Source organism: Taudactylus pleione, unplaced genomic scaffold, assembly GCF_031769625.1.
Source record: "Taudactylus pleione unplaced genomic scaffold, aTauple2 ptg000036l, whole genome shotgun sequence".
NCBI classification, from domain to species: Eukaryota; Metazoa; Chordata; class Amphibia; order Anura; family Myobatrachidae; genus Taudactylus; species Taudactylus pleione.
The window spans coordinates 9,204,966-9,232,481 of record NW_028284438.1 but is presented as its reverse complement, the minus strand read 5'-3'; the positions used below and the strand labels follow the sequence as shown (position 1 = coordinate 9,232,481).

The 27,516-nt window shown below is 46.5% G+C and overlaps 1 protein-coding gene and 1 long non-coding RNA gene across 14 annotated transcripts in view; one reads left to right on the top strand and one right to left on the bottom strand.

Annotated features, from left to right (window-relative positions):
- Positions 1–8,995, bottom strand: part of BLTP1 (bridge-like lipid transfer protein family member 1) — a 341,411-nt gene extending 332,416 nt beyond the window's left edge. For 11 of the 13 annotated variants that reach the window (XM_088452258.1, XM_088452264.1, XM_088452266.1 and 8 more), the window contains exon 1: positions 8,894–8,995. Coding sequence is in view for 1 of the 13 variants with exons in the window: in XM_088452270.1 (XP_088308396.1) it covers positions 8,894–8,922 (29 nt within the window). In the remaining 12 variants the exon portion in view is untranslated. The remainder of the gene's footprint in view (positions 1–8,893) is intronic. The other 2 variants (XM_088452268.1, XM_088452270.1) reach the window with 2 other exon arrangements.
- A 158-nt stretch (positions 8,996–9,153) lies between these two features.
- Positions 9,154–27,516, top strand: part of LOC148538820 (uncharacterized) — a 32,447-nt gene continuing 14,084 nt past the window's right edge. Inside the window, exons 1-2 of the long non-coding RNA XR_015871414.1 lie at positions 9,154–9,227; positions 9,827–9,959. This is a non-coding gene — a long non-coding RNA (uncharacterized LOC148538820). The remainder of the gene's footprint in view (positions 9,228–9,826; positions 9,960–27,516) is intronic.

The following is a 27,516-nucleotide window of genomic DNA, read 5'->3' as shown; positions in this document are numbered from 1 at the left end:
CATGGACGAACATCATCATTCCTGGTCTTTTGTCCAGGAATGATGATGTTCGTCCATGTAAGATGACGTTTTGCCTCGTTCTGAGTTCCGTTTTTTTGGAGGGAAAAATCCGAACTCCACGTGCAAACTCGAACCTATCCGAGCCTGCACATCCCTAATATATATATATATATATATATAACAGGCCATCACATTTTCAAAGTGCAAGAGTATTACTTAAAAAGCATTGTATATCACGGTCAATGTATACTAGATCAGGCAATAAAAGGGTCAAAAGGGATATAAATACCTACAAAACAAAGCACTGTGCACTGTTTTGTTACTTTTTTTTATATATATAGAGCAGAGGTTCCCAAACTCCACCATTACAATCCACATTTTGAGGCTATCCATGCTTGAGCACAGGTGACTTAATTCGTACCCAAGTCAATTTGATTTAACCATATGGACTGAAGCATGGATATCCTTAAAACCTGAACTATAATGGCGGAGTTTGGAACCTCTGTTATAGAACATTATCTTTTTCCCCTTCATTGGTGACTAGATCAGTAGTTCCCAAAGTGTGCACCGTGGCACCCTTGGGACACCTGCAGGGGTGCCTCAGGTTGGTGGTCCAGCACCAAATCAAATTATTTGTGGTTAATGTAATGTAAATATGTGGACAAACAGAAGCGCAAACCTGTCCACCACCACATAACTGACCCTAAGGATGACAGATAAGCACAATTTACCTCACTTTACTAAATTTTTTCTGAATTTATCAATAACAAACTTTTGGCTTAGGGGTGCCATGAAAACAATGCTGATACTCTAGGGCGCAGTAATTAAAAAAGGTTTGGGAACCACTGGTCTAGATACAGACAGATCATTCCCAGGGGTGAACCACTGATCCTCAAATGTATGCATATCTAATAAGGGAAAAAGTTGAAGCTGGCATTAATGTACTGACACAGAGTAAAGGATCAAACTACTGGCCAGTGAATGTAAATTGAATAAATAAATGAAAAACAGAATTACACTCGTTAATGCATAGTCATACATCATATTTTAGTCCCAATGCACAATAATTCTTACAGGAATATAATTGCCTGCTATAATAAAGTTATTGCCACTCCAAATTCTAAATAAAGGTTAACAACAGTGTATTTACACACTGTAATTTTACAACAAGCAATGGGTTGGAAATATTGTAGTACACCTTGGATATGGACAAATCCTCCCATGTGTTTGAGCACGTAAGAGATTTCCTTAAAGTGTCATTAGTCACTACTGACCAAACACATGATTACTAAGCTGTGTACACATGCCTTAGAAATTAAACACCTTCCCTCCTATGTTCTGGTTTGGAAAATTAAAAGTTATTCAGAAGATACTATTCTTAAAGGTAAACTATTTTTAAACCTATCTCCATAAATGCACCAGAGACCATGGGTATTTTTCACAAGCACTGGGCCGAAGTCAATTCAATGCGAAGATAAATAACTGCGGGAGGGAACTCCCGCAGATATTCAATTCACTGCGCTGATTGGGCGGGCTAAATTATTTCTTCTCGCACCCCCCTGGGGATGCGAGGAGAAATCAGACAAAACTGCAGAGCGCACAGCTGTTTGCCGACTTAGCGAGGCGCTAACAGCAACGCGGCCGGCACTTTAGTCAGAGGATGCCGGGTCTGGAGCCTGAACACCCAGGTTAATAACCAATTCCCGACCAGGCAAACAGTGGGGTGTATTGAATAACTGCGGGAGCTCCCTCCTGCGGCTATTCAACATCGCATCGACTTGAATTCAGCTCACTGAAAATTCAAAGGATCAAGAGTTGCGCTATAAACTTTAGAATAAGAAAGCTTCAAAGTGAAGATGACATTCCTGGACAGTCATTTGCCTGCCCTAACAGAGAGACCCGAAGGCCTTGAAACATAGGCACAGAGGCCCCTCGCGGCGTAAGTGTGGCTATACAGTAAGCTGCGACCCATAGATGGACAATTAAAATGGTAGGGACTTCCCTACCCTTCCATTTTTAAAGCTATATTGTTCACATTATATTGGTTTATAGACTGGAGACAAATAATGTAAGGTAAATGCTCTACATACGGATTGCATACTCATAGCATTGCTATCTAAAACACTGTATGTCATGGTAAGGATTGGGATCCCTGCTGTGTGACATGATGTGGATTGGGGGCCCTACTGTGTGGCATACTATGGATTGGGATCCCTGCTGTGTGGCATACTATGGATTGGGACCCCCTGCTGTGTGACATGCTATGGATCTTGGAGCCCTGCTGTATGGCATATTATGCATTGGGACACGTGCTGAGTGGCATGCTATGGGTTGTGGGCCCCTACTACGTGGCATACTATGACTTTTGGGCCCTGCTGTCTGGCATGCTATGGACTGGGATCCCTGTTGTGTGGCATACTATGGATTTAGGGCCCTGCTAAGGTGGCATACTATGACTTTGCTCTGCTGTGTGGCATACGAAATGAGGGGAACATGGTGTGGCACAGTGTGAATTTGGGACACCATGATGTGGCATACTGTGAAATAGGGGCATTAAAGTGAGGTATGCTATTAATTGGTGGCCTTAATGTGTAACATGCTATGGCCTAAAGGTCCTGCTGTATGGCATGCTATGAATTGGGGGAGCTGCTGTGTGGTATGCTATGAATTGGGGGCCCTGCTGTGTGTCATGCTATGAATTAGTGTTCTTGTTGTGTGGTATGAATTTGGGGAAGTACTGTGTGGTATACTATAACTTAATCACCAGAAATAGGCATGTGGCTGGGTCTGATGAGCATTGAAAAGGCATGTGTGGCGGTCTAATGACATGTGGGTGGTATGAGGGGCATTAAAGGGGCTTGCATAGGGAAGAGGCCCTAGATGTCACACCCTAAGCACAATGGCCCTCATTCAGAGGCGGTCGGAGGATGCAAGCGGTCGCTCAGAAACTGGGCGGCCGCTTGTATCCTGACCGGCCGCCTCTGTTTCGGTCGTTAGGCTGTGGGTTAACACCCACAGCTCTAATGACCGCTAGGGTGATGGTCGCGATGGCCATTGACCATCGCGACCATCGGGACTTACGACGAGACCCTAGGGTAGGGTCTCACTTATCGTAAGCCCCAGAGAGCTTCTGGCTCTGTCAGAGCCAGAAGCTCTCCACTGACATCACTAGTGATATCAGTGGGGCCTCTCCCAAACGGCAGGCGTTCCCATGGGAACGCCTCCGTTTGGGCTGCCACCCCCACGACCCGCCTTCCAAACGGGGCGAGCTGTCAATCAGCATCGACAGCTCGCCCCCTTTGGAAAGAGACCCGCTACGACCGGCGCTGTCGGTCGTAGCGGGTCTCACGCATGTGCACGAAGGAGCCGGCTCCCTCGTGCGCATGCGCACTAGACAAACATTGAGGCGGCCGTGCGGTCGTAGACCATACGGCCGCCTCTGAATAAAGCCCAATGTGAGGTGCTACCTGCTGAGACATAGTGCTGCAAACACAAAAAAGGGGAAAAAATGCAAGTGCACCCTCACTAAACCTAATAATTCTGCAAAATTGCATTGAATGGGCTTGTAATTTGGTCTATACAAGTTGTCATATATTTTGGTTTGTGACAATGGTCTGACTCCTAAACATTTTAGCTGGTCCTAGATTTCAGAAAAAGGTCTCGAGCCCTGCAGTATGTAAAGTCCTGTCATATTAAACATATACTGTCTATGTATGTAGATAGACATATAGGGATAGATTCAATTCAACGTGAGGCTGAATAGCCCTAGGATGGAGCTCCAGCAGCTATTCAATTCACCATTGTTTGGTCCGACTAAAGGGTTTCTTCTCGAACCCTCCCTTAAGGGTGCGAGGAGAAATCCGACAAAAGTGCCAGCCGCACGGTTGTTTTCCTGCGTAGCGTGGTGCTAACAGCCGCGCGGCCGACACTTTAGTCGTGAGAACCAGCATTCTCCGACTAATCAACCAGGTTAAGTCGCGAGAACCGGCATTCTCCGACTTAACTGGCAACTGTTGGCCCAAACTGCGCGGTGAATTGAATAGCTACAGGGGGATCCCTTGCGGGGCTATTCTGCATCACGCTGAATTGAATCGAGCCCATTGACAGATAATCACACACAGTTACCTACTTGTATCTTTACTCCGATGCTAGATCTGCAAACCATCCAAAAAAAGTAACAAAGGAATTGGGAGGCAGCTGGACATTGCAGTAATAATTCTTAGTTTAGTTCACCTTTACCCAAAAATAAGTATGGTATATTGACCCAAGTAATCCAATCTGTATTGAACTTTGGAAATTTAAGCTTCTCAAACCCAACGTTCACCACTGAATCTCGTATTTTTATAAGACAGTCACAGATGTGTCCTCATACACTGTGGCTTCAGTCGCTCCAAACAGCTGTTCTTGGTGCGCCAGTTCCCAGGCGACAAGGCCGTGCCAAGTGTCTTATTAATTAAAAATGTGTGTCTTATTGGCACAAATAAAACTGGAAGCAAAAAAAAAATGCATTGCCCAGAATTTGCAATACCTTATATTCTGTACACAACTCCATATTGCAAGATCGAGTGATACCTCAACACTTTAATTCCACTACAGTTAAGGAATTACTAAGCCAGGAAGGGACATATATACCTATATCCTCGCTCAATACTGATTACAAAATAGTCCCTAAAATACTGGCTAATAGATTTAAATTAGCTCTTCCATCTATCATTCATGCTGACCAGACGGGATTTATTATGGAAAGACATTCCGTAGTTAACTTGCATAAAGTAATTTCTATCATGCAATGGATTCGGACCTCTGGGAATCAGAAACTGGCTGTGCTGCCATTATTAGATGCTGAAAAGGCCTTTGATCTCGTTAGTTGGGACCATTTATATGAGGCCTACCTCCAATTCGGATTCCCAGATTACTTAATTTCTATTCTTCAGACCATCTATGCATCCCCAACTACACAGGTCTCTAGCAACAGTTATTTATCTACTCCGTTTTCGGTTAGTAGAGATATGCAGCAGGGGTGTCCACTGTCACCCATTATTTGCATTGGCACTCAAGCCTCTAGCTATAGCACTACAAAATGTAGACTCCCTTTCTGGCATTAAAGTGGGGCTGTCAGAGCCAAAGTTCGCTTTATTCGCTGATGACATGCTATTGTTGCTATCTAAACCAGCTTATCTATCCCTACAGTCGTGAACTTAATCACTAATTCTGGTTCTCAGATTAAGTATTTAGGTAGTTATATCCCAACTGATTTTGTACTCTGTAAATTTCTCCCCATTGGGGGGAATTCAATTCAGCGCTATTACGAATAGCCCCGGGAAGGAGTTTCAGGAGGCACGAGCAGAAACCCGACTTAAGTGCCGACCGTGATGCTGTTTTCCGGCTTAGAATGGTGCTAACAGCCTCAAGGCCGGAAATCTAGTCGAAGAATGTTACCGTGACACTTCTTAAGGAGCAGTAACCGGCATTCTCCGAATTAAGTGGTTCTAGTTGAACTTAACAGCACATTCAATTGAATAACTCCAGGAACTCCTTCCCAGGGCTATTCAACGTTGCACTGAATTGAATTGCCCCCGTTGCTTGCTAAGATTACAAAATTATTAGAAAGTTGGTGTCCTCTCCCTTTGTCAATATTGGGAATAATATTTATCAATAAACTGATGTTTGTTGATATAATCTTAGAAACCTGATTGTGTGTGTATTTGTACTCTGTCATGACCCTTTTTCACTAATAAATGTGTAGTGACCCAGTGTTGAAAGTTCCAGCTGGGCACACCGGGGACCAAAAGACTGCAAAACAAAAATAATAATGCAAGTGTACCCCTCATCTGCGCTGTCACATTGTTACCTAGTTATTACATCAATCTATTAAAGCACACCACCACTCTACTGAGCTATATGTCTCTAATCATGACTGCATTGTTCCAAAATAAATATGCAGGGTTGTTTTTTTTCCTGCCAACCACGTAACTCCATTGGAAATGTCGGTAGAGCTATATCCAGGACTCCAACAACTACAATTCTCATTGTGTTACTCCTTATTTGCTAATAAAAATAGTGACAGCAAAGCTGTAAAACAATAAGATTGATTGGAGAAAAAAAAATATGCCTATGTTCTCTAGTTTTATTAGTTTCATTTTTTATGAAGTTACAGAGATCAGCTGACAGTGTGGGAATATGAAAGCAAAACAGATTAAAGGGAATGTAAGAAAAATGTCAACTAAAGTACATTCACACGCATTCACATATAATTCAGGCTAAACTCCTTCATAGAAAGAGGAATCTGTCCATATGTTCATTGTATAAGCTGCATACAGGCCTGTACCCATGGACTGTTACAGAGCCACCCATCGCTGTGCTACCCAAACCTAAGTAATGCGTGCGGTGGTCGCAGACCTCAAAATTGTGGATGCCACAGTGAGAGTACTGAGTGAGTGTCGTCCACACAGTGATCATGCCTTGAGGTTAGCTACCACTACATGAAGGGAATCATTCTATGCCAGGTGTATAAGTTTATGTGAGTATGTACTCTGTAACTGGTAATCACATACTAAATTATGGACTTTATTCAGAGGAAATTGTATTCAAAAAAAGTAAAATACCTTTCTGTTTTTGATGGGGTCAAACAAGAGACAACAATAAAAAGTAAGATACTTCAATTTATTGAAAAGATTCTTGGCTATGGCAGGTGGATATTTCTACCAGTTTACAAACAGATATTCCCACCAGGTTCTCAAGTAATATATGTGATTTTGAAAAAAAAAAAAAAAAAACAGCCATAAAACCCATTTTTGTTAAAAGATACCAATATTTCAGTAATTTGTTTCTCCATAGAAAAATATGTTTTTGTCTGCAGGGTATTATAAAAATTAATACAATTGCGCAAATCAATAATGTCACAAGTTTAAAGCTGATATAGGGTGGTGGACAGGAGATTCTAGTGTGACAAAAGGTTCTTGCCCAAGGCAAAAGCAGTTAAGTTACCCACAAACTTACTTTTATGGCTATGGAAAACTTTAGCAGACCACTGGGATTGGAAGTGTTCATTTAATGCTGGGCATACACTCTACAATTATCTGTCAGATATCTGTCTGGTTGAAATGAAAATCTGGTAATGTATGGGAGCCAATGACAATCGACCGTATGGTCTTAAACACTGGAAAATGGACAAAAATTATTGTTCAAATTGGTTAAATTCATTAGATTTAACCAATTTGTCTGAATGACAATTTTTGTCTGTTTTTCAGTGTTTGTGAGCAAATTAACAATTGTCATTTGCTCCCATACATTACCAGATTTTCATTCCAACCAGCCAGATTGGACAGATGTCTGACAGATAATTTGTAGAGTGTATGCCAGCATTAGATGTAAAATTCTGTCTGATAGATAACATAGGTATATTTATCACATTTTGCATCTTAAGGTGCCTACACACTTAGAGATATTTTACACGATTTGCCCGATTCCGACACATCGTGACGTCTAACCGTGTAAAATATGCCCAAATCGTGAGTGTGCACTCATGATCACGATGCCGATGCGCGTCCCCGCATGTCGTACATCGCATCGTCAGATCTACCGTGCTGTAGGGCAGATCTGACAATCTCAGTTACGATGCACTGGAATAGTTAGGAGGCACGATAGATTGTTTGTCACATTGGACAGTTTTTTACACCAAATCGTGCCCACGACTGCCGGGGAGCTGCTGGGGACAGTTCAAGGGGAAATCGGACACAATGTCGGATCGTGAGCACATCGCCAAGTGTGTAGGCACCTTCAGACACGGGTTGATAAATTTACATTGCAATACTTGAATACATTGCAAGGATGTATCAAATATTGCATACCCCTAGAGCGTGACTGAGCATACGCCATTGGCAACCTCCACACCTCCTCCCTCACGACAAATCAGCACCTAACTGTCATGTTACAGGCTGTGCTTGAAAAATGTCAGGAGCGGATTGGTTGGTACTTTATCTCTCTCCAAGGCTAAGTACATCTATCCCTAAGGGTTATAGAGTTGTAGCTCATAACAAGTTCCATATAAGGAATCGGTATGATTTACCACCGGGCATGGAATCCCGACAGCGGCATCCCGGCAGAGGAGGATATCCTGATCGTCCTAAGGTAAGTACTAACCTATTTCTATCCCCTAACCTTCCCCCCCAGTGCCTAACCCTAATCCCCCCTCTAAGTGCCTAAACCTAACCCCCCTTCCCTGCCGCCTAAACCTAAGTCCCCCGGCGGGGTGCCTAACCCTAAGTCCCCCCCGGGGGTGCCTAACGCTAAACCCCCCTTCCCCTAGCCTAAACCTAACCTCCCAGGGGGTGGTGCCTAACCCGAAGTCCCCCCGGGAACCCTGAACCTAACCCTCCCCCCCGCGGCTGTCCGTGCTCGGCGTCCCTTCGATCGGGATGCCAGACGTCAGGTTCCCGGCGTATGTCTAATGACAGGCGTCGAAATATTGACGCCTGTCTTTAGACCCTTGGGGAAGCCGGCTGTCGGGATTAGGTCCGCCGGCTTCCCGACTGCATACCCTATATAAACTTACTAGAAATGTATAGCTATAAATTAGCCACAGCAAAGAGAAAGTAATTACCTAAGCATATAACTGATTTAAAGAGTAAAACACAACATTGCTTAAACATCAATGCCTACTGTATGCCATCCGTTTGAAGTGTGATAGATTAACTAGGCCATTGTATAAGCAAAACATAAACACTGCACGTTACTTTCCAACACATTCCCAGTCTCAGAGAGACACCACTCACACATAATCAGACAGTGCACACACATGCCGGCTCAGCAGCCACCAGGTCACAGTGACAGCCATAGGTAAGATACACCATCACACCCTGACACACACTCTCACTCTCACTCTCTCTCTCACCGGTCTGGGTGCCTCCTTCCTCCCCTCATGCCCCGTTGTACAGCTCGGATCACCGCCGCACCCGGCCCTGACAGCCAGCTTCCGCCGCCATCTTGCTCAGAGTAGTATTACAGAGTTGCACACACAGACACACTCTCCGGTAACGTGACGTCACTGGGAGGCGGGGCACCGGGGCGGCTGCTGGTAAGGTCAGCCAATAGTAACTGAGTCTACTGAGCAAGGAAATGCCGCATCCAATCGCATCTCCCTGACAGATCACACACACAACAACAACAAAGCCAGTAAACATGTAACGTTAGGTGAGCCCTGAGAGCCGGTTGGCGGAGAAGTGAAGGTGCGTGTGAGGCGATGATGAGCTTGGGCTGGGAGGGCTGCTGCGCCCGCTCTCTCTGACTGAGGGTGTGTGAGGCGCTGTATACAGGTGGACACACTCTCATATTGTACTGCACAGTGCCTGATAGCGTAGTACAGTGGTTCTCAAACTCGGTCCTCAGGACCCCACACAGTTCATGGTTTCCAGGTCACCCAGCAGGTGCACAGGTGTATTCATTATTCACTGATACATTTTAAAAGATTCACAGGCATTACAGTAGCCCAACATCACAAATTTTCCTTCGTATTGGTGTGCATGGGAAAATTTGTGATATTGGTGTCACCGGTCTGACAGCCCTTCGCAGACATAGCTAAGAATTGACACTCTCCCAAAGCTAATAATTTCCATTCTATGGCTGTGTTTATAACATTCTAAGCGGCATGTTTGGCCCCAAATATTGAATTGGTTCTAATTCAGTTGGCTACTAAAATGAGCCCAATGAGTTTTTTTTGTTTTCCAATGCTATAAAAAAGGTATACACATTTATAACGCAAGTTATGTTTGCCTTTTATTGTGGTTTTTGTTTGTTTTTATCCAGGGCTCTTCCATTTCTCTCACAGGTCTGGCCAAAAAATGGGTGTGGCGTACCAATATGCAAAGATGGGTTGGGGTATGAAATATCAGTGGCTAACTAGCCGCCGGTTCAAATGCCCGATAGTGCAGGCCCGAAGGTGGAGAATCCCGACGGCGGTGGTAAGTAACCTAACCCCCTCCCTACCCTAACCCTCCCTTAGGGATGCCTAACCTACCCCCAGGTGGTGCCTATCCCCCCTCCCCGCAGCCTAACTCTCCCCTTCACTCGACCCTAACCTGGGTCGAGTGAAGTGGGAATTTGACCCTGGAAGGACCTGGGTAACATTGCGACCTGGGTCATTCCTCAATCTAGCGTATTGGTTGACTTCAGTAGCACTTGGAGATTACATAATCTCCAAGCGTCCATTGTATCGCAAGAAGACCCCGAGTCCGGGCTTTTGCTGGAAAAGGGTTATTAAAGAACACTTATCAACTTTACACCTATACCTCCACCTTCTTGTTTTTCCCCAGCAATGTACATGTTAACATTGCTTCGCTACGCTCTCTGTTTCTTCTTTCTTTCAGTGACTCTGATTCTGTTTGCTGTTTGTTGGGTACAGGGTCACTGAGCACTGAATTGACTCACCTCTGTTCGCTCCAACAAGTTGCTCTGCCTCTGTTACCTGTAATATGTGGTATTAATATGCTTTGTTCTGCTGTGGCATATTATATTTATGCTTTGTTACACTTTTTACTGTTTTCAATGTTCACAAGGTACATCGCTGCATACACCTTCTGGTGCTTATTATTAAAAATTTAGAATATATGTCCTGTTATTTTCCAGGAGTGAACCTCTCACCCACTAGAAATGTTTGACACTATTCCTGGTTTTGTGACATTGCAGGTCTGACTGAAAAAATGAATAACTTTTTTTTTAATCCAATAAATTTTTATTGATTTTTAAATACATAATAAATTTACATTGTAAAAAACATTGTAAATAATACAACAAAAACTACTAAATACAAAAAAAAAAAAAAAAAATGTGTGTGGTTTCACTTCACAACATTTAAATTACAAACAAATTATATTCCTACCTTCACATGACTTACAAACAGCAAATATATAATTTGACATATAAATATACGGCAATGCCTTTTCACACAACAGTATTCGGTATTATGGTAACGTAACTCCCTGGAGTTAAGCACTGAACAGGTTAGGCACAGTCATCCTTGAACAACTATGTGGAGAACCGAGCCATCTTTCCCAGGTAGCATAGTATTTCTGCACTGCATTTCTGGCAGTATAAACATACTTTTCATGTGCAGCAACCGCCCCAACCAAGGATAGCCATGTTCCCAGGTTTGGCCCAGAAGTCGCCATCCACTCCCTTGCTATACATACTTTGGCAAGCGTACAGAGGTTATTAGTGTATCGTATGGCATGTTTATCGATTGTGTCTGCATCAATCACAGCCACAATGCATGTCATAGGGGTAAGGATATCTTGAGGTATACCCGTAGAAATAATAACACGGAGTACCCCCTGCCAAAACGGAATTCACCAGAGGACATGACATTTAGGACATTTTGAGTCCGTCCTGCCCCCTGTTCTCATTAACCGGACGGGTGTCACATATGCTCTGTGTATTATTAAGTATTGTATCTGCTGGTATCTAACGGACGTGGTAGCAAAACGAGGGCTAGCAAGAGCTGCTCTCCAATCATCCTCCTCCATTACTCCAACATAATTTTCCCATTGCAGTTTTAAAGATAATAACTCAGACTTATGATGCTTGTTCAACAAGTTAGAGTAAATTCCAGATATTAAGCGGCCAGAACCAGCAGATTGCAATCAAGTTTTAACAGGAGACTCCTGTAGAGATAGAGGAACTTCAGAGAACTGGGCATTGATGGCATGTCTAAGCTGGAGGTATCTTAAAAGGAAATAGTTGGGGACGTCAAACTCTAGACGCAACTGGTGAAAGGACTTTCTGCCTGAAATATCTGCCCAATAAACACTATACCCCACTGGCCCCAGGCCTCTCCGACCTGAAGAGCAGAGAGCTCACAGAGATAATTAGCATGGGCAAGAGGAGTATCTGGATCTATGCCCTCTGCTTGTAATAGACGTGAAACCAGTCTCCAGATAGTGATAGCCTGCCTAATTAAGGGCATATTAACTATATGTATATTATCACTCAGCAATAGTCGCAATGGAGATAGGCCTGTCTTATAGTGAGCCAGGACAAGGGAAGGCAAGGAATTATCAGTGTTGTTATTAATCCATTCCCATACATGTGTCAACTGTGCAGCAAAATAATAAAATGTAAAAAAAGGGTAATGCCAAGCCACCAGAATCACGAGGCCTAGTTAAAGTATCTAATTTGATCCTGACTCTTGTTGGCCCACAGTAGAGAGGATAAAAGGCCATCAATCTGTTTAAAAAATTTCTGAGGAATGTACACCAGAGAATGACAAAGAATGTACAAGATTTTAGGTTGGAGAACCATTTTAACAAGGTTCGCTCTTCCCGTTAAAGTTAGTGGCAGTTTATTCCAAATTGGGACACGAGACAAGATAGGCAATTTGCGGCAGTAAATTCAGTGACAATTATTGTTGAGGGGTATTAGAGATCCATATTCCTAAATATTTAAATGAATTCACCTATTTTAAAGGGAGATTTATAACAGGAACAGGTCCCCCTGAAGGGAAGGATACATGATTTATCCCAATAAATTAATAAGCCAGAATATATTCCAAATAAGTCAATAACCTCTAAAGCCTTAGGCATAGAGGTATCAAAGTGCGTGACAAAAAGTATTATGTCATCCGCATACAACGCAATTTTATCTTCCCTTGATCCTAGCTGAAACCCATGTATGTCAGTGTGATTTCTAATCATGCTGGCCAAGGGCTCAATGGCCATAGGGGACATCCCTGCCTTGTTCCCCTATACAGAGAAAAGGATGTGGAAATAAATCAATTCACCGACACCCTCGCCACAGGGTCCATATATAAAAACTTTATCCACTTAATAAAACCTGGGCCAATACCAAAACGTTCCATAGTCTCCCAGAGAAATACCCATTCAATCGAATCGAACGCCTTGGCGGCATCCAGTGGCACGATAGTAGAGGTTTGTAGGTCCCTACGTTTTATCTGTAAGTGTGGAAATAACTGCCGTAAATTTATTGCCGTGGACTTACCGGGCATAAAGCCTGTCTGATCGGGGTGAATCAGTTGGGTTATGACCCGGTTAATCCTGGAGGCTAATATTTTTGCAAGGATTTTTACATCTGTAGTGAGGAGAAAAATGGGTCTGTATGATTCAGACCTGGTGAAATCTTTACCTGATTTAGGTAAGACAAGTATCTGAGCCTCAGACATAGAATTTTGCAACATATTGTTTACATAAATTTGATTAAATAGCTCCAATAGTTGAGGTACAAATGTTTTATTTTTTTTGTATAACTCCAAGGGGACCCCATCTTAGCCAGGGGCTTTACCATTTGGGAACGATTTTAGGGCCACCTCTACTTCCTCTAATGTCAATGGGGAGTCAAGAGAGTCCCTTGCCTCCGGGGAGAGTGTCGGAAATGATACAGCAGACAGAAATTCACACACCTCCTGTTGGGAATGGACCAACCTAGACCTGTAAAGATCAGAGTAGTATTTAACGAATTCCTCCACAATATCTGGGGTACGCACATATTCAGCATTATCTGACCCAACTAATTTTATCACTGTATTGGGTGACTTTTGTTCAATTCGGGCCAAGTTAGCTACATAAGAACCGGGTCTATCACCTGATGCATATTGCAAGTGTGAATTAAAAAGTAACTTATTTTGGGCCTTGTCCATCAAACAATCCTTCCACAATTTTTGGGCATGCCACCATGCTTTTTTATTTAATTCTGAACCGTCATCAATATAGGCTAACTCCAAGGATTTACATGAAGCTTCCAAATCCGTTTCAACTTTTTTATAGGAAAACTTCAAACCAGCAACTCTTCGAATAAGAGAGCCTCTGAGAAATGACTTAAAGGCGTCCCACAAAACTGAAACCGATGCAGTCCCACTGTTTAATTAAAAAAATAATTTTCACTCCGCCTCCAACTCCGCTCCAGTGCCCATGCATGACAGCCAAAACTGATTAAATTTCCAAAATTGTTGACCCCTCTAAGTCTAGACTGATTGTTATTGGGGAGTGGTGAGAAATCCCCCTGGTCTCATATATTATCTTGTGGATTCTAGGCAACAAATCTGATGTAGCTAAAACCAGATCAATCCTGGAAAATGTTGAATGTGTGTAAGAGAAGCAGGAATATTGTCTCGCAGAGGGATACCTCACCCTCCAGGCATCAACTAGGCCCATTCCTCCAACCATATTCGAAAAACCTGTTCCCCTCCCTTGTGTAGCTGGAGCAGACATTCTATGTCTATCTAACAGAGGGTCTAATATGTTATTAAGGTCCCCCACGCATAGAGCAGGTGTTTAAGGGAATAAGGCCAAGAATTCGGCGACCTTTTTGAGAACATCATGGGAGTACGGCGGTGGGATATATACCGCCAATAATAATAAGGATATACAATTAATTTTACATTTTAAGAAGACATATCTACCCCATGCATCACACTGCACCTTTTCCAAAAGGAACTGGACAGATTTCCGAACTAGAATAGACACAAATCGTGACGCTGAAGTATGTGAGGAGTGATATGTCCATCCTATCCATGGCTTCTTTAACGACAACAATTTCCCACCCGTCAAACGAGTCTCCGTTAGACAAATTATATCTGAAGTAGGGGTGTGCACCGGCCACTTTTCGTGTTTTGTGTTTTGGTTTTGGATCTGGATCTTTCTTCGTGTTTTGGATCTGGATTGGTTTTGCCAAAACCACCCTTCCGTGTTTTGGGTTCTGGGTTTTGTGTTTTGGATCTGTATTTTTTTGAAAAAAAGCATAAAAACAGCTAAAATCACAGAATTTGTAGGTTTTTCTGCTCCTATGCTATTATTAACCTCAATAACCTTAATTTCCACTCATTTCCAGTCTATTCTGAATACCTCACACCTCACAATAGTGTTTTTATGTCCAAAAGGTTGCACCGAGGTAGCTGGATGACTATGCTAAGCGACACGAGTGGGCGGCACAAACACGTGACCCATCTAGGCGTGAAACTGCAGTGGCAGACAGGATGGCATTGAAAAACTAGGCCCCAAACTGTACATAATGCAAAGAAAAAAAAGAGGTGCAAGATGGAATTGTCCTTGGGCCCTCCCACCCACCCTTATGTTGTATAAACAGGACATGCACACTTTAACAAACCAATCATTTCAGCGCCAGGGTCTGCCACACAACTGTGGCTGAAATGATTGGTTCGTTTGGGCCCCCACAAAACAAGCTGGCAATTAATCTGTCCCTGCACAAACTGGCTCTACGGAGGCAAGAAGTCGTCCTCATCCTCCTCATCCACAGATTCCTCACCCTCTTCAGTGTTATGTACATCCTCATCCTCACAGAGTATTAATTCGTCCCTGCTGGAACCACAGGTCCCTCTGTACGTTCTGGAGGCTGGTCTCCCTGGAAGAGTTGATCATTCATTTTATGAACATCATCTTCTCCACATTTTGTGGAAGCAACCTCCTACGCCTTTCGCTAACAAGGTTCCCGGCTGCACTAAACACTCTTTCGGAGTACACACTGGAGGGGGGGCAACTCAGGTAAAATAGAGCCAGTTTGTACAGGGACCTCCAAATTGCTTCTTTTTCCTGCCAGTACAGGTACGGACTGTCTGACATGCCTACTTGGATGCTGTCACCGATGTAATCCTTTAACAGACAGACGCACGCTTGTCGCTGCTGCTTTGAGGATTCAAGTGCGGCTACAGCCCACACAATTCACAAAGACAGAAAAAAAAAAAGAATATTTTTATTGTTTGTGGAGCACACTTTGAGGGTTACACCACCCTCTAACAGACAGACGCACGCTTGTCGCTGCTGCTTTGAGGATGCAAGTGCGGCTACAGCCCACACAATTCACAAAGACAGAAAAAAGAAGAAGAATATTTTTATTCTTTGTGTAGCACACTTTGAGGGTGTCACCACCCTTTAACAGACAGACGCACGCTTGTCGCTGCTGCTTTAAGGATGCAGGTGCGGCTACAGCCCACACATTTCACAAAGACCGAAAAAAAAAGAACAATATTTTAATTGTTTGTGTAGCACACTTTGAGGGTGTCACCACCCTTTAACAGACAGACGCACGCTTGTCGCTGCTGCTTTAAGGATGCAGGTGCGGCTACAGCCCACACAATTCACAAAGACAGAAAAAAGAAGAATATTTTTATTGTTTGTGTAGCACACTTTGAGGGTGTCACCACCCTTTAACAGACAGACGCACGCTTGTCGCTGCTGCTTTAAGGATGCAGGTGCGGCTACAGCCCACACATTTCACAAAGACCGAAAAAAAAGAACAATATTTTAATTGTTTGTGTAGAACACTTTGAGGGTGTCACCACCCTTTAACAGACAGACGCACGCTTGTCGCTGCTGCTTTAAGGATGCAGGTGCGGCTACAGCCCACACAATTCACAAAGACAGAAAAAATAACAATATTTTAATTGTTTGTGTAGCACACTTTGAGGGTGTCACCACCCTTTAACAGACAGACGCACGCTTGTCGCTGCTGCTTTGAGGATGCAAGTGTGGCTACATCGCACACAAGTCACAAACACATTAAAAAATTTTTTTTGATTTTTTGGAGCACTTTGAGAGTTACAACACCCTTTAACAGACAGACGCACGCTTGTCGCTGCTGCTTTGAGGATGCAAGTGTGGCTACAGCCCACACAATTCACAAAGACAGAAAAAAAAAGAACAATATTTTAATTGTTTGTGTAGCACACTTTGAGGGTGTCACCACCCTTTAACAGACAGACGCACGCTTGTCGCTGCTGCTTTAAGGATGCAGGTGCGGCTACAGCCCACACAATTCACAAAGACAGAAAAAAGAAGAATATTTTTATTGTTTGTGTAGCACACTTTGAGGGTGTCACCACCCTTTAACAGACAGACGCACGCTTGGCGCTGCTCCTTTGTTGATGCACGTGCAGCCACAGTGCACACAAGTCACAAACACAGAAAATATATATTTTTTTGGTTTGGAGTGTACTTTGGGGGTTACAGAACCCTTTAACGGTCAAGCCAGCCGGCCCTTTACTTATGACACAGGCGCACGCTTGGCACTACTTTGTTGATGCACGTGCGGCTACTGCGCACACAATTCACAAACACAGAAAATAAATTTTTTTTTGGTTTGGACTGGAGTGTACTTTGGGGGTTACAGCACCCTTTAACGGTCAAGCCAGCTGGCCCTTTACTTATGACACAGGCGCACGCTTGGCACTACTTTGTTGATGCACATGCGGCTACTGCGCACACAATTCACAAACACAGAAAATAATTTTTTTTTTGGTTTGGACTGGAGTGTACTTTGGGGGTTACAGCACCCTTTAACGGTCAAGCCAGCCGGCCCTTTACTTATGACACAGGCGCACGTTTGGCACTACTTTGTTGATGCACGTGCGGCTACTGCGCACACAATTCACAAACACAGAAAATATTTTTTTTTTTGGTTTGGACTGGAGTGTACTTTCGGGGGTTACAGCACCCTTAACGGTCAAGCCAGCCGGCCCTTTACTTATGACACAGGCGCACGCTTGGCACTACTTTGTTGATGCACGTGCGGCTACTGCGCACACAATTCACAAACACAGAAAATAATTTTTTTTTTGGTTTGGACTGGAGTGTACTTTCGGGGGTTACAGCACCCTTAACGGTCAAGCCAGCCGGCCCTTTACTTATGACACAGGCGCACGCTTGGCACTACTTTGTTGATGCACGTGCGGCTACTGCGCACACAATTCACAAACACAGAAAATAATTTTTTTTTTGGTTTGGACTGGAGTGTACTTTCGGGGGTTACAGCACCCTTAACGGTCAAGCCAGCCGGCCCTTTACTTATGACACAGGCGCACGCTTGGCACTACTTTGTTGATGCACGTGCGGCTACTGCGCACACAATTCACAAACACAGAAAATAATTTTTTTTTGGTTTGGACTGGAGTGTACTTTCGGGGGTTACAGCACCCTTTAACGGTCAAGCCAGCCGGCCCTTTACTTATGACACAGGCGCACGCTTGGCACTACTTTGTTGATGCACGTGCGGCTACTGCGCACACAATTCACAAACACAGAAAATATATTATTTTTTTAGCACTTGGGGGGAGCACCCCTGATGGACAGAGCACCCCCTGGACAACACTACAGCACCTCTTTAGGACTGGGACACTGCACAGGACTTTGGAGTGGACACAGCCCCTATGGAGAACTGACTGCACAACACAGTCCAGCCAGCCCCTATGGACTTTGAAGTAGTGGACACAGCCCCTATTAACAATAGCAGCACAGCACAACACAGCCAGCCCCTATGGACTTTGAAGTAGTGGACAACAGCAGCACTACACTACACAGCCCTAACTCCCACCCTCCCTCTTCACTGTCCACAGCCGAGTGAGAAAATGGCGCCGACGTGGGTACCTTATATAGGATCCAAAACCCGCGAGACTCGGAAGGCGGGATGATGACGTTTTGCCTCGATTTCAGATCCGAGTCAGGCGGGAAAAGTCGAGCCTGATTCGGATCGGACTCGGATCGGGGGGGCTCGGGGGGGTTCGGATTTCAGAAATCCGAACCCGCTCACCCCTAATCTGAAGCGTATTTTTTTACCTGTCTGAATACCAGCGATCTGTTAAACTTATCGTTCAAGCCCCTCACGTTCCAAGTGAGAAAATTAATATTGTGTGAAGCTGTCATTCAGATAGTTATAAAAATATTTAAACATCCGTAAAATCATATGAAGAATAAGTGTGTCACACCACACAAAATAGAGAAAAACCACTACAATTGAAAAGAAAAAAAATAAAACGAGCAAACTATCCCATACAACTAGCATGGACCCATCCCCTATAACACCCCCCACCCTGTACACCACACCCAACCTAGGCATACCTTATACCTGAACACCCCTACCCCACACAATCTAAATTAAACCATTCAATAAAATATATTACCTTACTTGCATAAGATAAATGTAGCAAAATATATAATGACTAAAGAACAAAACACCTGGAGGCCTCCGAACACGGAGTCTTACCCCGGGAACAAAAACATATTTTCTACTTCAGGGTCCATAGGGTATCCACAGGATGCCTTGGGGTATAGGTGTGACGTCAGTCATCGGGCACCATAGAGTTAAGCTTTCAGCCTCCCAGGATGCACTAGGGTCCCCCTCCTATACCCCGCCCCCGAGCCAAGGCACCTCAGTTTAGTTTGGTGCCCGGCCGGAGTCGGGTGCACCTGTTGGAGTGGGGGCTAAGAAGAGCCCCTGAAGTTTTCCTGCATGCAGCTGTGGCTGCACATCTGGATGTACAGCATGGACAGTCAGTCCTGACGTCCATGCTGTCTTCCCTACACCCCCGCCGGTACCAGAACGCCGGTACCGATCCGGGGATGCTGGTGAGCATCTGGGGTCACAGCTAGCGGTGACCCCAGATGTTCCGGACCATGGCCGAAATCAAGGGGGACAGCAAGGTAAGCAGCGGGGTCCCACAGTGGGTCCCCGCTGTTACATGGTCCAAAGTCCCCAGGCAGGGGGCTCCCTGGGGACTGGCTGCAGTGTGGAGCCAGGTATATAACCTGCGCTTCCACTACCCCCCTGGGACAGCGGACCGCAGCAGAGCGGTAGCGCTGCGGTGTCCCGGGGGTTAAATGCATGCCAGGGGAGCGCGCCTTCCCTGTCTCACAGCCGGCGCCTCCCCCGCTGCACACAGCCCTCTCTGCAACACGCCGACTGGCCCTGTGGCAGCGCTCCTCCCCCAGGCCAGCCTCCTCTCTGGTCCTCGGCGGCCATCTTCCTGAACGCATGGTGAACGCTGCTGGAAGCCTGGACGGAGGCATCGTGGTCTGGGTCCCCCCGCATACCTCTCCTCCGCTGTGGTCAGGTCTGTGTATGCAGCGCTGTGTCCTACCAGACTCTGTGTCTGTGTAGTTGATTTATCAGCGCTGGTTAGTGCAGGAATTGATTTTCTTTGCATGGTATGTGACTGTGCTAGCGCTGCTGCCTGTATCTTCTATTCTGACTGTCAGCTTTATTACTGTCCCTGTTCTTTCTGCTAAGCCCTTGCGGTGCGGTGCTGCAGGGTGGTCTCTCGCCTCTTTAAAAAAACAATTGGTGAGAGGGGTCACATACTTTGTACCATCATGTCTGAAAGTGATTTTCCTCTCTGGCTACAGTGTACTACGTCTAAAGTAGGAGGGGGAGGGTAGCACGGAGGGCCTCTGCCGGCAGTGTTTGTCAATGGCGCGGCCTATTACGGTTACAGCACCGGTACAGGAGCCACCCTGGGCTTGTTTCGCTCAGGCGCTTACAACCTTAGTGGGCCAGTTAGCTCTGTAGCCCGCGTTTACACAGATGGGTTTGTCCCAGCAATCAGTGGTGTCGACACCCATGCAAGGTTTCCCAAGACAATTGGTGGTACCCCGCAGTCTCCCTATTTCCCCTCTCCCGGTCTCTCAGGAGCCGGCGTGGGTTAACTCCCTGACGAGTTCTGTACAGCACTTGTCGGATGTGTTGCAGGGGGAGGCTGTGATACGGCCACATAAACGGCCGGTGGCGTCTCTGTCGGCTCCTTATGAGGATGACGAAGGGATGTCTGATGATGGGGAGATTCTGGATCCTTACGATCAGGAACCTCTCCATACTAAGGACGCAGACGCTAGGTCCAAGGTGTATATTCCTGGACTTATTCGGGCAGTCCGCACAGCCTTGGTGATTGAGGAAGAAGTTCCCCCAGCGGCTAAATCTAAGTATGCCTTTTTTAAGGATGTGAAGGGTGACGCCACAGTCTTTCCTCTTTCGGGTCAGTTGGTGGACCCTTTAGAGGAGGCGTGCAAACAGCCTGGCAAGCGATACCAGCCGCAGAGGCTCCTGGCGGTGGCTTATGCGTTCGCGGATAATTATTTTGCTAAGTGGGAATCCCCTCCACAGGTGGATTCTCACGTGACACGTCTTGTCCGTAGTGCCACATTGCCGATGCCATCCATGTCCTCCCTTAAGGATGCTACGGACCGCAAGGTGGAGATCTGCCTGAAGTCCGCTTATTCCCTTGCGGGGGGGGGGCAGCGCGGCCGGCTATGGCCATTTGCTGGGTTGCCAGAGCGTTGGAGCGCTGGGCGGATTCATTGGAGGCGTCCTTTGATTCCAACTGTCCGGCCGAACAGGTGGAGTTGATTGGTAATCTCCGTGATTCGGCCACTTAAATCAACGAGGCGGCCTTAGACATTAGTACCCTGGTGTCTCGAATTTGTTCAGTAGCGGTGGCTGCTCGTCGCACCTTGTGGTTGCGATCCTGGAAGGCGGACGCTGATTCCAAAAAGGGTTTGGAGGCGTTGCCCTTTAACGGAGAAGTTCTCTTCGTTCCAGATCTGGACAAGATTGTGGCCACGCTGGCGGCAGCCAAATCGGCATGTCTCCCGTCGGCCGCTGTTCCTTCTGGTTCAGGACCATCGTCCTTTCGGTCTTATAGGGCCCAGGGCAGGCCCAAACCACAGTCTTTTCCCCGACAGGCTGGTCCCAAGAAATCGGCCAAGCCCCGGAAGCAGGCATGGAGTACCAGACGTCCGGCCCCTAAGCCAGATGACAAGCCTGCGGCCTGACGGTCCGGGCCTCCCTTTGGGGGATCCCAAAGTGGGAGGCCGCCTGCTGCAGTTCGCCCGGTGTTGGTCGGTCACCACGACAGACACTTGGGTTCTCAAGGTGGTCTCCCACGGGTACGCTCTCTCTTTCCGGCACAGACCCCCGGCTCGATTTTTCACCACGGGTCTACCATCAGACCGGAACAAGGCCACGGAGCTGCGGAAGGTCTTGCACACTATGCTCCAGGCTGGAGTTATAGTGCCTGTTCCATTCTCCCAGAGGGGCCAGGGTTTCTATTCCAATCTCTTTTTGGTGCAGAAACCCAATGGGTCGTATCGTCCGATTCTCAACCTCAAAGCTCTCAACAAGTCTTTGCGGGTGCCGAAGTTTCGGATGGAGACCCTTCGGTCCATCATTCTGGCGCTGGAACCTGGGGACTACATGGTGTCATTGGACATACAGGACGCTTACCTGCATGTCCCTATTCTTTTGCGCCATCAACAGTTCCTCAGGTTTGCAATCCGCAGCAACCACTTTCAGTTTCGGGCGTTACCTTTTGGCCTGGCAACAGCACCGCGTGTGTTCACCAAGGTGATGGCGGTCATGGCGGCTTCTCTGCGGCTGCAGGGAGTCCGCATGTTGTCGTACTTGGACGAGCTTTTATTAGTGGCAGGAGCTCCGGAGCTCCTTCTGCGCCACTTGGACCTGACCATTGCGCTACTGCAACGGCACGGCTGGTTAATAAATTGGCAGAAGTCCACTCTAATCCCGTCTCGGCGGATTCTGCACCTCGGAGCCTTATTGGACTCGGGACAGCAAAGGATATTTGTGAGAGGGGAAAAGATTTCGCTTTACAGTCGAGGGTGCGCAGTTGTCTGCACAGCCGCCGGGTGTCTCTACACTCGGCGATGAGGTTACTGGGCTCCATGGGGTCTATGTTCGACATGGTGGAATATGCCCAGTTTCACTCCAGACCTCTGCAGAACCTGATCCTGTCCAAGTGGAACGGGCTGCCTCAGTCTCTAAGGTCCCAGACGATGGTGCTCACCCCGGAGGTTCGCCTGTCCCTTGCCTGGTGGTTACAGACGACCCATCTCAGCAAGGGACGTCCGTTCTGGGTACCAAATTGGGTCCTGTTGACAATGGACGCCAGTCTTCGGGGCTGGGGAGCAGTTTTGGGTCCACACTTGTTCCAGGGCAGGTGGACCGACAGAAGCGGAGCTTCCAATAAATATCTTGGAACTCCGTGCGGTCTTCAATGCCCTTCAGCAGGCACATCGGGTTCTCCAGGGTCGCCCAGTGCAGGTCCAGTCGGACAACGCTACCACCGTGGCCTACATAAACCGGCAAGGAGGAACCAGAAGTCGGGCGCCTCTCATAAAGGTGTCTCGGATCCTGGTATGGGCGGAGCGCAATCTTCCGGCCATATCAGCTGTCTTCATCCCGGGAGTGCTAAATTGGGAGGCGGACTTTCTAAGTCGCCAGGACGTTCATCCGGGGGAATGGTCCCTGCACCCGGACATTTTTCAACTACTGGTGGACAAGTGGGGTCTTCCAGAGATCGACCTCATCGCGTCCCGGCACAACAACAAGTTGCCGGTGTACGGGTCTCGCACAAGAGACGAAGAGGCGTCTCTGGTGGATGCTCTGTCCGTCCGGTGGACGTTCCGGTTCGCTTACCTGTTTCCTCCGGTTTCCCTTCTTCCACGAGTAGGAGGGACGCTCCTGTTGATAGCTGCCGCGTGGCCCAGACGGCACTGGTTCTCAGACCTTCAGGGTCTGTCCATGGACAGTCCTCTGCGGTTGCTGCTACGACCGGACCTTCTGTCGCAGGGTCCTTGTCTTCACCCGGACCTGACTCGGCTCTCTTTGACGGCTTGGCTGTTGAGACAGCCATGTTGAGGTCCAGCTCTGTAGTGCGTACCATGTTACGAGCTCGGAAACCATCTTCCGCGAGGATATACCATCGCGTGTGGCATACGTTCTTCCAGTGGTGTCAACCGAGAGGTTATGCACTGCGGGAGTTTCGTCTGTCTCGGATACTCGCCTTCCTACAAGCGGGACTAGATCATGGGCTTCGCCTTGCTTCTTTGAAGGTACAGGTTTCGGCCCTGTCTGTCTGGTTTCACCGTAGGATTGCTACAATCCCGGATGTGCGCACCTTTATGCAAGGTGTTCTCCGCATTCAGCCGCCCTTTGTTCCACCTGTGGCGCCTTGGGATTTGGCTGTGGTCCTGAGGGCTCTCCAGGGACCGCCGCTTGAACCACTGGGCTCAGTGGATCTTAAATGGCTAACAGTGAAGACTGTTTTCCTTCTGGCCATTGCTTCGGCCAGACGTGTTTCTGATTTAGGGCCTCTTTCTTGTAGACCCCCTTTCTTGATTTTTCATGGGAACAGGGCAGTGCTCCGCACTCAGCCTGAATTTCTTCCCAAAGTTGTTTCCCAGTTTCATGTTAACGAGGAAATAGTTGTTCCGGCCTTTAACTCACCTGGCCTTTCAGTGAGTGAGGCCACTTTGGATGTTGTGCGGGCCTTAAGGACTTATGTTGACCGCACTTCTTCGTTTAGGAAGTCGGACGCCTTGTTTGTCCTCTATGGCTTCCGTAAAAAGGGTTGGCCTGCTTCAAAGCAAACTTTGGCAGCCTGGATCCGTATGGCCATTTCTGAAGCTTATCTTCATGAAGGTCTGCCGGCTCCTCCTTCTTTGAAGGCTCATTCCACTAGGTCTGTGGGTCCTTCGTGGGCAGCTCGACGTGGTGCCTCTGCAGTCCAGATCTGCAAGGCTGCTACGTGGTCCTCTGTCCATACCTTCGTGAGGTATTACAGGTTTGACACCTTCGCCTCTCAGGATGCTTCCTTCGGGCGGCGGATTCTCCTTTCAGCACAGGAGCGTCCCCACCCTTAAAGGATACTGCTTTGCGACATCCCCAAGGTATCCTGTGGATACCCTATGGACCCTGAAGTAAAAAATATGAGATATGGTAAGAACTTACCTTTGTTATCTCTATTTCTACGAAGTCCATAGGGTTCCACAGGACTCCCGCCCTGTCGCACCTGTGCTGCAGATGGGCTTTATTCTGGTCACCGATTTTTCCGTCTCACTCTGGTGAGAGTGTGATTCTTGTATGTGTCCAGATCTTCTTTCTCTCTCTTCCTTCTCCTCCTCCGGCCTATGGCTTGGTATCTAACTGAGGTGCCCTGGCTCGGGGGCGGGGTATAGGAGGGGGACCCTAGTGCATCCTGGGAGGCTGAAAGCTTAACTCTATGGTGCACGATGACTGACGTCACACCTATATCCCAAGGTATCCTGTGGAACCCTATGGACTTCGTAGAAATAGAGATAACAAAGGTAAGTTCTTACCATATCTCATATTTTTAGAAAATGCAATATATATTATCCGGTATCTAACCAGCAGAGAAAACCTATACGGATCTACCCATGTAATACAAAATACTACTGCACATAAATACTATGCATAATTATGAATATATCTATAAAATATAATGTTAGCATCAGACCCTTATTGATGTACTATAATTTGTCTACATAATAACAGTACCGTTAAAGCATGAACCATATGCACTATAACAGAAATGCATTATGCGGCAGACTTTTAACCGCATATAATTGGTGTAACACATAGTAACATAGCAGGATATAAATCATCAGCCAGCGCTTCCCTGGCAGGTCTGCGGCGGTCCAGCCACAACGCCGCTTCCCTCGGAGTCGTGAAGAATTTGGTCTCACCATCAGCAATGACACGAAGCTTGGATGGGTATAACATGGCGTATGAAATATTAAGATCACGTAGACGCCTTTTAATCGGGAGAAATTGGGCCCTATCTTTTTGTATTTCCATAGCGAAATCCGGGAAAACAGAAACACTAGTCCCGTTCCATTGTAATAGACCGCTAGTCCAGGCCAGTCTAAGAACAGAGTCCCGGTCACGGAAATGTAAGAACTTCGCTATTAGCGTACGTGGTGCTGCCCCAGGTGTCAGGGGTCTAAATGGCACCCGATAAGCTCTCTCAATTGTGAAATATGATGAGAATAGGTAGAACCGAACATGTCGGACAGCCATTTTTCCAGGAATTTTTCAGGATTGGTTCACTCCTCCTTCTCTGGCAACCCCACAAAACGGACATTATTACGCCTTAGGCGTCCCTCCATATCGGACATTTTCCTCTGTATGAAAATAAGCTGGGAATCCATAGAGTCAACAAGGATGCTTAAAGGTGTCAACTTATCCTCCAAAGTAGAAGTGCGAGTCTCCACCTCACCAACTCTCTCACGCACACACTGTAGGTCATGGTGTATAATTGAGAAATCAGACTGTTCTTTCCCAATCTTTTCTGACAACCTAGTCTCGCAAGCTGTCACCGCCTCAAGAACTCGTTGAAGCGCAGCATCAGGGGACTCAGCCGAGGTCATCGACTCCACAGGGGGTGTAGGAGGGGAATTGCCTCCCTGTGCAGTGGATTGGGCAGGAGGTACTCCGGAGATCTTTTCCAGTTTAGCTGCCGCAGCCGAAGTCTTCCCCATCATAACAGTATGTATGGGAGGAGCTGACTGTATATTGCTGTATGAGGCAGGGTGCAGTAGTATATAGAATAGATATTGACAACACCGCTACCTTCGTAACTGCGTATTATATATGAGACACAGAAAGAGCTATATTAATATTAGCTGCTGCCAGGAGGTGAGGTGCAGAGGAAGCTGGATCCGCATATAAACCAGCAGGCAAGTTAACAGGCACAGCCCTGCAATATGGGAAGAAGAGCTGAGCTCACTCACAGGATCAGGAGGGGAACTCTCACCGTCAGCCACACAGGAAGCCTGCAGGGTGTTTCAGAGCTCTGCCGCTGGCCGCCAGGAATCACCTCCTCCCGTCTCACAGGAGCTGCTGCCAGGACGCTGCTCCGTCAGAAAAGATGGCACCGGCGGCGCATGTGATCAGGCCCCGTCTCTGAAGGACAGTCTGCTGCTGGGTAAGTCAGCCCCCGTAGCCGCGCCAGCTCCGCTCACCGCGGTCACCACTCACTCCGCCAGCCACGCACCGTATTTAGGTCCCGGGGGAGCGATCAGGATAGTCAGACAGGATATATGGGTCTGGAGAGCGCACCAGATCGTGAGCTACAGCATGCTCTCCGTGGCCACGCCCCGAAAAAAAAAAAAATGAATAACTTTCAATTGACAGAAAAAAAAAACACATGGCTAAAACACAGAAAATTCCAGAATTTGGCCAATGAAGACATGTCTGTTTTCAGGTGAATTTTTCTTTTTTTTTTCTTTTAACCACTTAACTGACAACGTTTTTTCTCCAAAAACCGCACAGAAATTGTCATTTTTGTTTTATGACTGAATTAGGTCAAGAACATCTTTGTAAACTTATCCAACACGATTTAAACATTTATTTATAAAATGTTTGTAAACATCATATACAATAAAATAGCAATTCGTATGGTATACTGTAATGATGGCCATTGACCGCTGTCCCATCGTTGGCCGATAGGTTCAACCATCAATAGAAACCATCGATCGTTTGAGACCACAGACACCGATGTTTCCTTAACATCAGTTTTCAAACCATCGATGGTCCCACACCCCAGCGGGACCCCTCCGCACCCTGCCACGGACGCCGCTGGATCCCCGCACCCTACCATGGATGCCGCTGAAGCCCCGCAATGCAAGCCACATATCACATATCCGAAATGCTCCTGGTCCCGAGCATTTCGGATATTAAAATATATATATAATATATATGGGTGTGTGCGTGTGTATATGTGTGTGTGTGTGTGTGTATATATATATATATATTCACACATACATATATGTGTCTGTATATAACAAATTTTCAGAAACCCGGCACTCTGTTGGCAGCTGGCACCAATGATAACTGGCTTGGGTGCCTTCCTCCGGGAAGACAAGGTCCCCTGTGATATCCAACAAAAAATAAACAGGTGGCACTCCAAGA